Below are 18,042 nucleotides of genomic sequence, written 5' to 3' on the forward strand. Positions count from 1 at the left end.
TGGCGGCAGAAGAAACTAGATGACATATCACGAGACCATGATTTTTCCTATCATATAAAAATAGACGAAATCGGATTTATGTTTGGGGCTGGGTAAAATATTCATCAGTTGTTTTTTGTTTTTTTCGTTTTATTATTTTAAATACATAAATATATATATATTTTTTTGTCATTTCGAAGTTTTTTCAACAAGTGAATAATTCCTTCATAACCAGATAATTCATGACTGCAAAAATTATGGATGAAAATGAAAATTTGTGTTCATTTAATCATCTGAAAAATCGAACATAAATAATTAAATTAATCTTCACAATTACTGGTAGTTCATGCTATGTCAAACAAGCATTTTTATTTGTAGCTTTTTCTAGAAAATCAGTCCTTTCTTGCTTTTTATTGTTTTACTTCAACTTCACAATCATTTCAAAAACACAGGAGGTCACGGATTTAGTGTTTAAAAATAAAGATAATCAATTCAAATCAATTCTGTTTACACACTCATTCGGGTATGTCGTTGTCCAGATTGCTTGCATTTCCCCCATAAGGTAGGGAACACTCGTGTGAAAATTTCCCTTTCTAGGATAAAAACCCAAACGTTTACAGCATAGCTTCAAAGGTACCTAAAATTCTCTCTCCTAATCCGAAAACTTTCAAAGAAATCCCATAAAGTACGACTTATCCCCGTGTATAAATTAAAGTTAAAATCGATATTAGTTTTCCTTTCGGCCACGCACGTTCTTCGTTCTTGAACTTAATTTACTCTAAGTAATTTCTTAGGCTGTTCGGTGTGATCTTCATTGCGGCGTTTTCTCACCGCACGTCGAAATACTCTTTTACAATCGGAGGCCCATCGATCGTACTTTGCTCCGCTTTGATCTGCACGGATTTCTTGCACAAACTTTTGGAACCATTCGCTTTTACAGTCCTCAGGAAACCGCAATTGAAAATATGCCACGAGACTCTCTTTGCTTTCATTGGCTAACTGGGATTCACGGATGAAGAGTCTTAGGAAATCCCACTTGCCTGCAGTTACTAGAGCAGGTATAAAGTTACGCCCCATACTTTGGTTGACCAGAAGTTTCACTTTCTGTTTCACATTCAAATGCCTGAAAATGAATTTCACGGTCACAACATCGTTGATCTTTATGAATTCTCGCAAGAAATTCGAGTAATGTGTCAACGTATAATTTTTATATTTCTTCGGACTCATGAGAAAAAATATCCGAAACATTCTCGGATAGTTGAATCCTGAAGAACTGTTGTGGGCCAAAATGAAAAGCAACCGGCTGTACTTTTCATTTGTGAGAAGACATATTCGCAATATATATTTTGCGTATCTGAAGAATTCAGATTGCCAGGGCCAATCCAGAAGACACTTAAGGGTTTCAAAAGGCGCACTACGACACAATTCTCGTTTTTCACTTATCAGCATATGGCTCATCAAAAAGCGCAAAACGTCGCTATATTTTTGGTACTCGTGCAAATAGAAACAACTTCGATCAAAAGAACGCATTTTTGCTACACGTACAGCTACCCTTGTTATTATGTGTAATCTGTCCAAGACGTTTAACTTTAGAAAAAAATACTGAGTTGCAGTTCTATAACCTTGTAGTGCGACATATTCAAACATATATTCAATAATGGAAGATATATCTCTTTGCCCTTGTGGAAGAAATAATCCCATCTGATATACTTTGTTTCTTAATAAACAAGTAAAAAAAACAACTATTTTAGGTTGTGTAATCTGCGTAGGGTCATCCTTTAAAAAACCAACTTTATACGAATAGGGTAATTCCTTCCAAAGTTCCTTTATATCTTGAAACAAACAATAGAGGCAGGCTAATTTGAAGCACTGACTGGCCCTTAACTTCCTGCGGCGGATCAGTACTTGGGCCGTTTTCTCGTAGTCCACAGTCCCGAAGCATGTCCAACATATATGCTCTAGGTTCTCTAGTCTAGACAAAACTCCATCATATTGCTCTAAAAAATTTTCATGAAACTTCACCCATTTTATTATTTCCCTAGAAACAGCTTTCATTGCTCCAAGCAAATCCTGCACCAGCAATAGAGGCAACGAAAAATTAGCTACAATATTTCTCGAGATTTTATCTATTTCTGGCTCAAATTCTTCTTTAGTAGCATCCTTCATTCTTGCAGCAAACATATACATGTTAGGGCAACTACACAGAATAACCGCCGCCCTTCTGAGAGCAAGATCCTCTAATGTCTTCGGGTACAAGTATCTGTCCATTGCCATCGATTGTAAAATTGTCTTTTCACTTACCGACAGATGGTTCTTTAAAATCGCATACACAATATTTTATGTTCTCCTACGTTTATTGTTTTCCTTACAGATGACGCTCACTTTTTATGTCTTGAAAATAGAATTCACTGATGGAAGTTGGTTATACTGTAATACATGCTTGATGTCCAAGGGCATTTGAAAACAGGTCCATCTGTTGTACCTATCTGCCACAATACCTCTATCTGAAACGAAAGAACAAACGGATGATCAATCTTTTCACAATAAAATTTTATTATTAAAATTTTTCGTTCAAAAACCAACAATCGACATAAAAATGCAACAGAAGTTACTTATTGCTAAGTTTGAGAGGTTAAAACAAAACCGGAACTTGCAAAAGGTGTCTATATTGCTTCATAGACTCGGTGCAATTTTCATCGCCTGCGATGGACATTATAAGAATTTCAATAAGTGAGATTTGTAAACGGAGCTTGGCAAATAGTTTAAAGAGAGTTTGTTTTCATGGAATTTGCCATGAAATGTCAGGAGACATTTTTTTAACACTTCCTTGTCGGTAATCAGTTTTTACATTCTCGCATACAAAGTATAATGGAAGTGTTGCAGTCGCCTAAAAAATTGAAACTCGAGATTTTGACAAATCTCCACGTTTTAGATCTCAAGGAATTCGAAAAACACACTTTTGGAAGAAGTCCCCCTGCTACAACGATAGCTTAAAATTGCTTTGAGCTAGATGGATTAAATTTAATATATGGTCTTAGATAAAATTTTAAGAATTATATCAAATTTAGAGCAAAATCTATTCAGATGAATTTTGTCTGTCCGAATGTTGAAATATAATGTGACACGAAAATCTTAAAACGAAGAAAGCCAGATGGATAAAATTCGGTACATAGATATAACATTTCTATTGAAGACATCCGTCTAAATTTTAGCCAAATCCACCAAGTGGTTAAAACGCCTGTACTTTGAGGAGGAGCATATAAAGACGCGTTAACTCAAAAAACACAAAAACACACTTAAATACCTGGGCTTCGGTATTGATTTTGTGACAGCATTTTTAACTCTATGTCAAATTTTGGTTTTAACTGATTTTGAAAAAAAGCTTCTAAAACTTAATTAACTCATTTTTATTAGAGAGTATGCTAGAAAGTTCTGGTGAGACCACACACGCTGGTATGAAGAAAAATCCTGATGGGTGCGGTCAACTGAAATGAATTGGTGACTTTTTATATATGTGGATTTCTAAAAAGTCAAGTCGTGATACAGATACGGCGTGCAGCTTTTTTTGGAGAGCTATCAGTTATTTGCTGTACGTCTTCGTTGTAGTGGTCCAGATGGAGGATACATAGTTGATAACAAATTGACGACCCATTTTATAAACAAGTATTTCTTTAACCTTGGGATTTTTGACTCAGAATTGCAAACGAGATAACATTTTTAATGACGACTTTCGATTTTCTTTTGTTTCTGACTTTTAGGACATATAATAAAAACAGGAAGCTTGTTTTTTTCTGCCAAAATTGACTGTAACTGGTTAATAATCTGCAACATCCTGATAATTAACTCATGTACAATTTCACAAATATAAAAAGGTTACTGTAATTCTCTACAAATAATTACTCATTTCTTTCTGGTGAACACCATTTTATTTTCGGACACATTTTTTGTGCCACTTCATGTAGACTGTTACAGATTAGGACACCTCTCACAGTTGGATGCCTCGTCTCGCTCACAGAATCGTTCTTACACACTCTACGTTCTGATACAAAAAAGAATTAACAGAACTTTGTACTCGACAGATACGCCATCTATCGGCGTGAAGCTGTAACATACTCCCCACCTTGAAACCCCAAGGTTTCAAGAGATTACAAAGCTGAATAACATAAACAATATTACAACTCTTACACAAAGCTAGTAAAAAACACACAATATACATAATAATCAACATCTTTAAGAAATAAGAATCAAAACTTACAAATTTCAACATCAAATATTACAAATTAATTATGTTCCATAGGCAATACACAAATTTTAGAAATGGCTCTTTTACAAGTACTTGACTGCGTTTTAATCTTAACAACACGAATTTTCTTATCATCACCATAATAAATTTTAATTATCCTACGCATAGCCCATTTATAACAAGGCAAATTATCTTCAATTAATAACACTAAATCACTTAATTTTACATTATTTTTGTCAAACATCCATTTAGATCTCTGTTGTAATTGACTTAAATAATTACGATGCCAAAATTTCCACATATATTGCACAAGTCTAGTTACCTTTTGCCATTTCTTGAGATGACTTTCTTTTAAATTTGTCAAATCAGGCTCATTCAAAGAGGTTAAAGATCTATTTATTAAAAAATGTGCAGGAGTAAGAACCTCAAAATCGTCCTCGTTAGCTGACAAGGGGCAAAATGGTCGAGAATTCAAAATTCCCTCAATTTGCACAATTACCGTTAAGAACTCTTCATAAGTTAAGTTTATTCCCTTAACAACTCTTTTTAGATGGTATTTAAATGATTTTATAGCTGCCTCCCAAAGACCGCCAAAGTGTGGGGATCTTGGTGGAATAAATTTCCACTCAATACCTTCTGCAGCTAAATAGCCTGCCAGCTTTTCATCTGGTTTTCTAACCATTTCATGAAGTTTTTTAATTTCTCTATTAGCTCCTACAAAATTCTTAGCATTATCTGAAAATAGTTTCGCACATTTACCTATTCGAGCCATGAATCGTTTTAAAGTCGCTATAAAGGAATCAGAAGTCAAATCTGAAACAATTTCTATATGAACAGCTTTAAAACAAAAACATACAAAAATACAAATATAAATTTTTTGTAAAGCACCTTTACGCTGAGCCTTATAATTAATATAAAACGGCCCACAGAAATCGGCACCAGCACAATTAAAAGCAAAATCTGGAGACACTCTTACCTTGGGCAAATTGCCCATGATTTGAGAAGGTGCAATTGGTTGGGCTTTGAAACAAATGATACATTGATGAACGATTTTTCGGCAGCTATTACGTCCATTTAGAGGCCAAAATTTTTCTCTAACAAGGTATAGCAAGGAAGAAGCACCAACATGTAAATATTTATTATGAAAATGTTCTATTATAATTAAAGTTAATCTATGGCTTTTTGGCAAAATTATTTGATGCTTTTTATTAAAATTAAAATTACTATTACCCAACCGTCCTCCTACTCTTAACAATTCTTTAGAATCCAAGAAAGGATTCAAAGTTTTTAATTTACTACCAGGAGGCACACAGTGGTGTTTTTGGAGACTACTGACGTCTTTGGCAAACTCTTGGATTTGGACATTTTTAATTAAAAATGTCTCTGCATAGTTTAATTCCTCAGCATTTAGTGGGCCTGTTGTATTCACTGCTTCTTTTAGGTTCTTGACAAACCTGAAAACATAACTTAAAATACGAACAATTTTACTATAATTATTACTTATATCTAATATGCACTGTAAAAAACTAGGAATATTACAAATGGAAAGATTAATCATAGGATCATTATTTAGTTCAGAGTTCTTTGCAGTTCTTTTCACCTCAAGAAGATATTCATCATCTGAAACACCAGGATCGTCATTGAAGTTTGGGCAGCTACTAGATGAAAGAAAAGACGGTCCATTCCACCAAATGTCCAACTGTTGGATCTTTGAAGGGAAAACTCCTCGTGATATCAAGTCCGCAGGATTCTCAGCAGTATTTACATAATGCCATTGGAAGTTCTTAGTATACTCTTGAATCCTAGCGACTCGATTAGCCACAAAAGTTTTCAACGATGTTGGTGGAGTTTTGATCCAAGCAAGCACCACAGTGGAGTCCGAGTACAAATGTACTCCATCAATGTCTAGTTGCAAGGATGACAGAACCTTAACGATAAGCTTGGAAAGCAGATCCGCTGCACACAGCTCCAAACGTGGGATACTAATTTCTTTGATGGGAGCCACTCGAGATTTGCTGCATAAGAGTGACACCTTTATCTCACCAGACCTTGACAAAGACCTGGTGTAGACAGCACAACCATATGCATTTTTCGAAGCATCTCCGAAGCCTATCAGGTCTACTTTCAGAACTTTAGAACATAACACATGACGATCTATGTTTACGTTTTTCAATTGACTCAATTCAGAACTAAATTTTTCCCACTCTCTATTTAAGTGTAAGGGAACTTCATCGTCCCAATCAATTCTCAAAATCCACAACTTCTGCAAAAACATCTTCGCTGTGATTATCAAAGGTCCTAAGAGGCCTAAAGGATCAAACAATCTGGATATGTCCGATAGCATTGTTCTTTTTGTTGCAGGTCTCACAATTTTTTGAACACTAAAACTAAATGTACCCTTTTCAGGATTGAATTGTAATCCCAAAGTTTTTAAACTTGCTGAGTTGGGGTTATCGAAATTGTATTCTCGGTCCGACGTTGGTACATTTTGCAACAAAACAGGATTATTTGAGCTCCATTTGTGAAGCTCCATACCAGCTGATTTTAACAAATGTATTAACTGGTTTTGTAGTTCAATGGCAGAAGATAAATCCTCGGTACCACTGAGTATATCATCGACGTAAAAATCTTTGCCAGCAGCAGCGGCTAAAGGATAGTTGTTCCGCTCATCACAGCATATTTGTTTTAGTACTCTGGTCGCCAAGTAAGGAGCGCATTTGGTTCCGTAGGTAACAGTGAGCAACTTAAATACACGTAATTTCTCTTCCTCTAAATCTTTCCATAAAATACATTGCAAATCACACTGATCTGGATGTATCCAAATTTGACGATACATCTTTTTTATATCGGCGGTGAAAACTATAGAATGTTTTCGAAACCTCAACAAAATAGCAAACAAATCATCTTGGACAACAGATCCTGAATACAAATTATCATTAAGCGATTGTCCAGATGGCGTTGCCTCTGATGCGTTAAAAACAACGCGTAATTTTGTAGTACTACTTTCTGGCCTAAAAACGCCATGATGAGGCATAATATACCTTGGAGTTTCGCAAGTTGCCTGCATATGCCCCAAATTTTCATACTCAGTTAAAAATTCGATGTATAGTTGCCTATACTCTGGTTCTCTCTTCAAACGTTGCCAAAGTGAATTAAATCTTTTAGTAGCAATGTGTTTTGATTCGCCTAAACATGGGGGGTCTATTTTAAACGGCATTTTAACAACATAGCTTCCATCGTCATTTCTGAAATGTGTTTTCATGAAATGATTTTCACATATTAAACTCTCATCATTTTGTAATTTATCCCCCTCAACATCTTCAATTTCCCAAAATTTCCTTAAATTTGCATCCAAATCTTCTATTACCAACCCACAATGGACAGTAGTTTCGTTTTCTATTGGAACACTTCCGGTAGCAAACAAACCCAAACACAGTATTTTGAAAAACAATGTCTGTTCCCGGAAACCTAATTTGACCCGATCTTAAAAGTTCATAGAATATTTGGGCACCTAATAAAATATCCACATCTCCAGGTTCATTGAAACTCACATCCGCTAAATTGAAACTATCTAATTCTAGCGTATCAATGTCAAATTGTTTGGAGGGGATACTATCTGTTATATGCGGCACTACCAATAGCTCAATTAACTTTTCAAAGCTTCTGCTTACGTTCGTAATTTTCGTTTTTACGATCGAGTTAATAACAGATGATGATTGATTTAGTCCAGAAACCACGATGTTTCGTCTTTCTTTTTTCAAATTCAGTTTATCGGCTAACCGTTTTGAAATGAAATGACTCATACTACCAACATCCAGCAACGCACGTGCACTCATAAACATTGCTACATTATTTTGAATCATTACATTTGCAGTACTTAATAAAACCATTTTGTTTAGATTTAAGTTGGTAGCAGTGAATGAATGCGTACTGTTCGCAGGTGACTCATTCGTCAGTTGTGAAGAATTATGACTAGGATTTTCAATTCGCGGAACGAATACATTTGACCTTGGATTCAATCCCGCGTTAGCATTTTGCGAGCGAGTTTCAGTTTCGCTTCGAATATTTCCCAAGTGCAAAAGAGTGTTATGTCGTTTTTTGCAAATGGAGCAACTGGATTTTGAATAACAGTTAGCAATTTTATGGTGATTTAAACAATTAAAACATAATTGCTTATTTTTAACGACCTCAATTCTCTCATTAACAAGCATATTTTTGAACACAGGACATACATTCAGGGAATGATTTTCATTAGATTTACAAATTACACATTTCGGAGTTTTAACTTCCGCTACGAATGCTTTTTGTGGACTGTATTCTTTACGATATTTTTGAGAATGGTTTACAATTTGCGGTCGTGAAAACACATTACTATCGTTTTTGAATTTTGTCGATACATAAATATCGCAATGCCTGGCCAAATCTGATGGCACATACCAAGATTCTTCTTGTTTCACGCCAATATGAATTTGTAGTTCACGATCTAATGAATCAAATATTTTTTCGGAAACCATGAGTTCACAAACTCCCTTAAAATCATTTACCTTTCTTAATTGACAATAATAATCAAAAGCTGCACTAAGTCGCGATGCAAACTGGATATAGCTTTCGTTTGGACGTTTTTTCGCTTTACGGAAATTATTTAAAACTTCTTGTGGGGTGGACTGAAATTCTTTTAACACTAATTCTTTTAATTTGTCATACATACACAATTCATCTTCATTTAAATATATCATTAAATTGGTAACTTTTTCGCCTAAAATATTTAATAGGATCTCTGATTTGAATTGTTCTGGGACATTTTTGGTTTTGAAAGCTCTTTCAAGCGATTGGAAAAATAAATTATACGACTCTGCTCGTGTAGGAACAGGAATAGTTAAACTTTTGACACTTTTTATCAAACTTTCTAAGCTAAAATTAGAATCAGAATCGCTATTTGTTACATTAACCTTTTGTGTTACATCTTTTTGTAAATTCGCAAGCTCAAATTGTTTTTCTAACTGCGCGAGTTTAAGTTTTTCCAATTCTACTTTCTGTGCTTCATTTTTCTCGTAATCTTTTTTCCTATCAATTATTGACTCAACTACAGTTTTTACGAATTCATAATTATCTTTATAGATCTCGCTCTTTTCAATTAAATCTTTAATAGTAACTACTTTGGCACCCGAAGGAATATCAATTTCTAGTTCCTCGGCAACTTCAATTAATTCACTCTTTTTAAGTTTTGAAAGCATTTTGAAAAGAGAACTCTGAATATATGCAACTCATAAAAACGAAACTAATACACAAATTTAGAAAACAAAAGTATACTCACAGTTACCCTGAAACCAAAACGGACATAATAATCCAAGCATCGGATAGTCCAATCATAGGAATTTACACTTTATATCCATTGAAGATCACTCTAAGGATTCAGAAATCACTGAGAACAATATCAAATAAACACACGCGGCAAAACAGAAACACTTGCCGACTTCTCAAAACTCTCGATGGTTCAATACTGCGTAGTCGACGGACCACTTAATGTAATTCTCTACAAATAATTACTCATTTCTTTCTGGTGAACACCATTTTATTTTCGGACACATTTTTTGTGCCACTTCATGTAGACTGTTACAGATTAGGACACCTCTCACAGTTGGATGCCTCGTCTCGCTCACAGAATCATTCTTGCACACTCTACGTTCTGATACAAAAAAGAATTAACAGAACTTTGTACTCGACAGATACGCCATCTATCGGCGTGAAGCTGTAACAGTTGCAAAAGAAAAATGCCATCTGCAGAGAGAATCGATGAACACCTGGCAAGAAATTCACTGGCGCGCTTGCAAAACTGTCCGCTGCAACTCGCCGCGAGGCCGACCAAGTATCCAATATCTTATAGAAATCGGAAATGATTTATATTTTCAAAATGAATTAATTTTCAAAATAAGAGTGTGTGTGCGCCATCAAACAATCTGAATCGACAATGCCAAGAACATCGTTTTTATTTCTGTGATATTTGCTTGCTGACGTGTGGTCATCGCTGGCGATTCGATTTCGATATATCATTGAATGCATTAGAGGACCAATGACATGCAGCAAGTTTTAATGTCCATAAATGTTCAGCTTTTAAAGATTATTTTTTAACTAAAAAGTTTCTTAATGTTTTTAAAAGTAACAAATTTTTTATTCTTGCCATGTTTACAGATCGGAATTTTTTACATGAAAAAAAAGGGTAGGGAAGGAATTAAGAAACTACAAAATCCCTGTATTTTCCCGGTATTTATGAAAATTTTCAAATTTCCCTATTTTTTAAATAATTTTCGAATTCCCTCCATTTCCCTGCGAGGTGGCAACCCTGTCCAATTTCTAATAATTGGAAACCCATGTCATGGCTTATACATGTAGAACGGTGCGAAAATGTAACGAGATTCCTCTTGTTGTTTAAATAATCATCAAAATAAATGCAATTTACAAATACGCACCAATTTAACAAACTTAAAAGGATACAATGTTTGAAAATAACCACACTCTGGCGAAATAAGAAATCACAGATTTGGCACCACTTTACCATAATCGTAAAAGAACTCTTTTCTTTTTATAAAACTACCTGCAAGGAGGAAATGTTGAAGAATTGTGACAATGCTCCCCTCTTCAAAGACTCATTATCCATAGCTATGACTTATTGTTCTGTATTAGTTCATAGACGTGAGTATCTTTTGGATCGGCGTTAGACGACTCTGAATTCCACAGGCATCAGTTAGCTCTTGACGACAGAATAAGGGTCTTCCTTATTAAGTTGCAATTTCGGTCTCAAACCACCTCCGTGTCTTCGGCTAGTAATACATTCAAATTCCGCATTCCCCATAAAATGGCGATCTATTACTCTGGCATCATAACACATTTTCATTTATTCGTTTGCAGATTAATTCTCCTGCTGTCTACGCGTGTACACTTTCCAAAAGTGCCTCTCAACTCTTCATGAATACATTCGTTAAGGAAGGCTTTTCACTTGGTCTTCCAAAGAGAGTGCAAGGTTGGCCAAAAAGCATTTTCGATGCACTCTATCTAATCACTTCGTTGGGAGTGCTTCGACAGTCCAGGAAAAAGGTGAAAACTGTGCGTCTCAATCAATCTGACTTCTTTAAAAGAAATAATGAAAAATGACATGGATCTTTACATCGCGACATTGCTTCAAGATGCAATGTTGTCGCTCCATTGTTCATTCCATTGTCCTCCACTGTTCATTAAATTCCTAAGAGTTTGAAAAGCTCAGAAAAAAAGTGAGAAATGAAAATGTGTGCCTCGATCCGAATGTAAATTTATAGGCAAGCCGTAACGCGAAATTCTGTTTCCAAGGAATTCTTCAGCTGCAGTCGGATTTTCCTGATCGGGAATAGGAATGGTTCTGGCCACTTGAAAAATAATCCATCAATTCAAGGAATGAACTGGTGTCACTGATCGTAAGATATATTATCTTAAAATCTAAATTCTCGTCAAAGGTTAATATTTCGTGAATACTGTACGCCAATGCAATGCAAGGCATTCTCTGCCCAAACTCCACAACTTTTTTGCTGGGTGTGGGCGATAACACCTTTATTGGACAGTATGCGAGAAAGTTTGGGGACAGTACTCCTGTTGGTTTAATAAAATAACTATTTGTCAATTAATCAATGATTACTCAAAATAAATCGGAATTAACGATGATATTTTAACATTGAGTGAATAGAAAAATGAATGGACTAGGGAAAAACACAAATTACCGATTAATTCAAAATTTCGCAATTATTATTTTTTAAAATTAAAAAAAAAATTAAAGAACATTCATCTATTTTTTTTTTTTAGTGCAAGAACATTTCACAGTAAAAAATGATTTCTTTCATCAGTTAATAATTTTTTTAAAAAATCTTTTGTTTTATACAAATTTTGTCACTATAATTTTTTTCTTTTTCTTTTTTTTGCTAATTTAATTATAAAGAATATTTTTTAAGAATATCTTACAACTATATTTTTCAATATCTTAACAGAATTCAAATCATTTTCATTATTTTTTTTAATTTTTTATCTTTGGTTTTCTTTCTTTGATATTAGCCAAGACAGATTCGACAGATTAAAGTTTGGGCATTTTATTTTCAAATTAACAAGGTTCCTTTCTCTTGTATGAGTCTGATTAAAAGATTTTAATTACATTTTTTTAAATTTTATTTTCGGGTATTTGCAGCAATAGAAGTAAAATCTTTAAAGCACTAGAAGCAAATATACCCAAAAAAGGTAATTAAAATAAATCAGGAAAAGAAACCAGCTGTAAAGAGTTTAAAAATTCATTTTTATACAATTACAATGTTATAAATTCAAACAGCATTTATATGAACATTTTGTAAAAATTTTGGATTGAAGAATTCATCGTAGCTATTTGATTTTGTAATTGGTAAACCGTGTGGATAAATTAAAAATGCTTTTAATTTGGCATCTGCAGTGTGATAATCTATTTTTCCTGTTTACAGAATTTCAGAGATCAATTTTCAGATTGCGCCATTTCTTTTCCCACAGCATTTAGAGACAAGGCTTAATATGTGTTTCACCTATTGTTTCAAAGCAAAAATATTTTTTTAAACTGCTTTATGTATTGGAAAACTAAACATTGTTAATTAATCGATGTTTAGAAAAAATGAATTAATCGATGTTTAGAAATCGATTAAATTTTTTAGAAAAAGAATAAAGAAAATTAAAAACCTCTAATCGAGTTTTTCTGGCGTTATAAAGGCCTGGAAAATTTATAATTTATTTCCACGCATGCGCAGCGTATTATTAATGCTCTAACGGAAGCAATACATTTTATGAATTCATGTACAGTACTAAATTGCGATGATTTTGCAGCCGTATCTCTTTCTGTTAATTTTTTTAATCTGGCGAAATATTAAATTTAATCTTTTATCAATTGCTCTTATTTCATTGATTTGTTTATAGAAGAGTTAATTTGAAAGATTTTGAATTTCAGTCGAAAAAAGTTCAAAGATTATGCGCATTTGAAAGTTCAGTGATATGGAGCTCAAGCAAAGCCACTAATGACAATTAATATATTATAACCCTACCTGAGCTTTACTTGGTAACTTAGAATTATAAAAAGATTGTCAAGCTTCATTATAAATGCTGGAACCCTAATCATTATACATAATGAACTTGGCGTTATCGGTATTTATCTCGGTTATTGGCGATCAAATATGGGGCTGCTAAAATATATAAGTAGAAACTTTAAAGAGGTTCAAAAATTTTTTGTATTTGTTTAGCTGCACATTGAATGGTAATGAGCCCAAACAAAGCCACGTACTACACGTAATATATTATAGCCGTCATTGGGCTTTACTTGGCAACTTTGAATATATCCAAATTTGCCAAGCTCCATTATACTTACTGCAACCATAATTTTTATACATAATGAACCTGGCGATTAAATTAGGGGAAGCCAAAATATACAAATACCAAAGAAACTTTCTACTCGCATTTAATTTCAATAATATTTGAAATACAATTTTAATTGCATTTTTGGAGGAAATCACCAGACGAAAGATTTATTCAATGTTAAATCTGTATTAAAACAAAGACACAAAACTTACTCTGAAAAATACTGCCTAACTTCAGCACATCAAAAATCTCTATAAACAAAAATTTTTTCAGGAACTTCGGATTTCCAATAACAATTAGTTTCGGTATATTTAGAGTAATTTCTAAAAATGCAATAAAAATTTTTCTGCATAGTTATTGCAGTAAAAAAAAAAAAGACAATTGAATTCTTTTATAAGTGTAAATGTAAACTATTCAACATGCCCAAGAGTACATTGAAATTTTGTCTGATCTGGAAAGGTAAAAACTATGGATAAGTAAGTCCTAAGGGCCATCACCGATTACAGTACAACTCTTCCCATAAGAGACACATTCAATTGTTAGGGGTTAGCTGATACTACCTCAAATCTAGAAGTGGGAGGATAGATTTCCTTCTTAAGGAATATAAATCAAATAAAAACGAGAGAGGGGAATCCTCTTCATCATTTACAGAAATAGAAATTGATTGAAAATTGGTCATTCTTTTACAAAAACAAAGTTTATGCTTTCTGGTGAGTCATGTTATTCTTAGTTTCTATTCGCCTTCTCCCACTTGGAGTGAAATTTTAATTTAAATTCAGAATTTAAACAGATTAATATATATAATTTTATAGAGAGATATTTTTATAGAAAAAAAGGCTCTTAAACAGAAACTACAAAGACCAAAATAAAAGTTCAACTCAATTAAGGATAGAGAAAGCAAGATGAAAAATTTGATCAAAAAATAATATTATTTCTAAAGCTTTTGAATCTTATGAAAAGAATAATCAAACATATTCCAAAGCTCTTTCATTTCTTGGTATTTACATAGTAATCCAAAAAATTAAGCAAAGTTTTTGTGGTTAATGGCAACCTAGATTCAATCATGATATTTTTTAAAATATGTCTAATAAATCATATTAATAAATAATGAAAAATTGAATCTGTTTCTCAAAATGCCATTAATTATTTTTTATAAGAGAGAAAATTCATTACAGAAAATGCAAAATGTGCCTTCAGATTGTTATATTTTTTTTTTCATTCAATTTTTAAAAATAAACTGCAGAAACTGTTTGAGTAATTTTTTTCACTCTTTGCATAGGTTCGAGCATTTTTTACTGTAGGATGGTCTGTTATATTAAGCAAGTGCATAAAGTTTATTGTAAAATTTTCATTTATTTTTTAAAAGAGAAGTTGAAAACAATTTTTAAAAATTACAATCAATTTTTGAAAACTTCAACTTAGTTGAAAAATGAATCTATAATTTAGAAGAAATTGAATAATAATGTTGAAAAGGCACGTGAAAGAGTTAGGACAAAATAATTCAGTGCCTTAGAATCCTGAGAAAAAGTAATATGCAAATGGAATCTAAACTTTGGAAATTAGTAATCAATTTATTTTATCAATTTGCTCTTATGAAACATAAAGATTGTTGCGATTGAGAATGTTACACAAATTTTAAAATTTTTATCTTTAAATACATTTAATAATAATTATGTTAATAATTTCCTCTCTATTTTAGTAAAATATGTGAATTTTTGAACCAACTGGATTAATATTTACATTTATGTTTATACAGTTCATATGAAACAATGCTTTTAATCTTAATTCATAAAATCCCAGTTAAAAGACTCTATATGTGGAATTACTTGCAATAGGTGTAATATTGCAAAATTAACTTCTTGGAAAATTTTTTGCTAAAATAGAATAATAAATTAGTAATACGAAAAAAAATTGGGGGTGGGGGAAAGAAAAAGGTATAAAAAAAACTCTCACTCTTCACTTAATATATATTGAAATTTGTTTTGTGTAATCTCATTAATAAATTTACTAGAATAATATCAATTACTTAATCGAATATAATTGTTCAGATTCTTATCAGTTTCCTTATATTATTAAATTATTTATAAGCATAGAAAATCGTCCTTAACAGTATTAGATATAAAAGTGAATACATTCTGTCTGGAGTCAGATTAGATAAATAAAAACAAATAATTTTTCAGAGATCAAATAAAATTAATTAAACTAATATAAAACATTAGACCGAAAATTTCAATACATTACACAGTCAGAGGTATTTATGGTAAATAATTTCACAATGATCGATCATTGATATAAACACAATGGTTTCTTCAAAACAGAAGTGAAAAAATATTTGTTATCTCACAGTTGGTTTAGTTTTATATTCGAGCATTATTTTTCATTCATTACAGATAAACAACAGTTACACATAATAAAATAAGAATTATTGGAGTTGTCAAAAACGAAATGGAAATCCAATATTAATATCTATAAACAGTTCAATAAATAATATAATGCGCATACATACCAGGTAAGACTTATTTATAGAATCGAAAATCTGGCGATTTTTCAATATTCACAAAAAACGAATTAGTTTTACGAAACTATAAACGATGATTGTCCATTTTAGTTTTTTTCGCCACTTCACAAATATTTAAACATCTGGTTTAGTAATTCGGAACACAGTTCTTAATCTAACAGCTCTTTTAGTTTCAGAACAAAGCAATTCCGTAACAAAAGACCGGTTTGTTTGCTGATGATGATGTTTATTAAAATTTGAAAAACCGGTATATATATTAATTATCAATTCATTCAATAATAATTTGAATAGAATGTATATAAAAAAGTATTTCTTATATTTTCTTCTGAATACAAGAATTTAAAAAAGGAATGTTATTGTTTTTTAGTTTCAGAGAAAATATATATTTACCACTGATGGATCCGTATTCATAATCGATATTAGAGAAAGTCCTTTTTCATTTCTCTCTTTTTCGCTCGTTGTTGAAATTGTGAACGGATAAAACAGCTCATCTGTTGCACAAATTCTACCCTCGCTGCATGACGCACTTGCTGTATGGTTGCTTTGCGGCTAAATTTTTTCGCCAAAAAACGAAGCCAAGAATTTGAATTTTACTCGCCAAGAATGTAAAACAATTTTTATACTAATGTCGTGAGCGAGGATAATTTCTGTAGGATAAAATGGGCCTATGTATATGTAACTTAATATGTTTTAATTGTATACACTGATAATATATGCCTGAAAATTTCAGAGCTTCTAAAGGCGTGTTCTTTTTATTATTATTAAATAAAATGACAATAACTAATCTGATTTCATTCAGCAAATTAAAAATTAATTTGTATACGATTTATTATCGATAGGTTTTCGAAATGAAATTGTGTATTTTTATTGGACCAGGAAAGAAGATATATTTTCAAAAAACTTAAATGGAAATTAAAAACACAAAATTCATGCTAATGTTGTTTTATTCTCTTGCAGTATATTTGAGATTTGGCTCTGTTTGTTGGAGAATATTTTAATTTGTTTTCTTCAATTAAAATCCGTTTTAACATTCATAAATTTTCTAAAATTGTTTCAAAATGTTTTCATTTTTTTCGTTTAATATGGACTTAAAATTGAACTAGTATTTTACATAATTCAATAAAATAAATTTAAATATTTCTCACAGAAATATTTACGAATTTCTAAAACATTTGCATTTCTAAAAATAATAAAAACAAAATGAAATGAAATTTCATACATTATCAAGTATTAGACCCCGCGTGATTAGTTTTAAACCATGGTCTGATTAACTAATGGGTTAATAATGGTTAGTAACAATTACACAGCGGCGAAAAATTAGTGTTTAGTTTGATGATTGCCTTTAAAGAAATGTGGTATCGAAATATTATGTTACAACGAAATAGTTTCATTAACGATATCGCAGAATGCATGCAAATGGACAAAGATTTACCCAGACATGGATGGATTTCACATGAATCTGTAATTTTAACGCAAAGACAATATACCAAATTTCATTCATTAAACTCTTTACGATTTAAATGATGATTTTTAAAGACAAAGCAATAGGCACTATCATAACTATGATTTTTTTAATGCTCGGATTAAAAATGACCTGAAACATGATTAACCTTTATAAACTAATAGACGAATCATTAACAACGCAAATATTAGTTAATGTAATTTAGAATCTTCTCAAATTGTATAAAAATAGCAGGGAATTGTGACTAAAACACAGCTGTTTAGTACAAAAAAGATAAAACAAGTTATAATTTCAGCTTACTTGCTGTTCATTAACTACGAGTTTAGTTCTCGTTTAATAAGTTTCTTCTTCAAAAACTAGTCTTTTGTTCAATATGTCGCTTGTTCAAGAACCACCAGATTAAAATAAAGCAAAATTTTATTTCTTTAATTGAATAAAATATAGTTAATAACAATC

General features: G+C 32.1%; 3 protein-coding genes across 3 annotated transcripts; all 3 read right to left on the reverse strand.

The window, feature by feature from the left end:
* Window positions 1–363: 363 nt before the first annotated feature.
* On the reverse strand, window positions 364–16,585 carry LOC129957371 (uncharacterized). Its single transcript, XM_056069663.1, has 2 exons — window positions 16,515–16,585; window positions 364–2,483 (listed from the first exon to the last, which is right to left on the reverse strand). Exon 2 carries the CDS (start codon window positions 2,251–2,253, stop codon window positions 748–750), a length of 1,506 nt encoding a protein of 501 aa, XP_055925638.1. The 5' UTR covers window positions 2,254–2,483; window positions 16,515–16,585; the 3' UTR covers window positions 364–747.
* On the reverse strand, window positions 2,385–4,904 carry LOC129956765 (uncharacterized). Its single transcript, XM_056068706.1, has 2 exons — window positions 4,545–4,904; window positions 2,385–2,483 (listed from the first exon to the last, which is right to left on the reverse strand). The coding sequence occupies exons 1-2, from the start codon at window positions 4,902–4,904 to the stop codon at window positions 2,385–2,387; spliced, it is 459 nt and encodes a 152-aa protein (XP_055924681.1).
* On the reverse strand, window positions 5,623–7,289 carry LOC129956766 (uncharacterized). Its single transcript, XM_056068707.1, has 2 exons — window positions 5,823–7,289; window positions 5,623–5,676 (listed from the first exon to the last, which is right to left on the reverse strand). The coding sequence occupies exons 1-2, from the start codon at window positions 7,287–7,289 to the stop codon at window positions 5,623–5,625; spliced, it is 1,521 nt and encodes a 506-aa protein (XP_055924682.1).
* Window positions 16,586–18,042: the final 1,457 nt, after the last annotated feature.

The sequence above is a fragment of the Argiope bruennichi genome, chromosome 11, assembly GCF_947563725.1.
Source record: "Argiope bruennichi chromosome 11, qqArgBrue1.1, whole genome shotgun sequence".
NCBI lineage: Eukaryota > Metazoa > Arthropoda > Arachnida > Araneae > Araneidae > Argiope > Argiope bruennichi.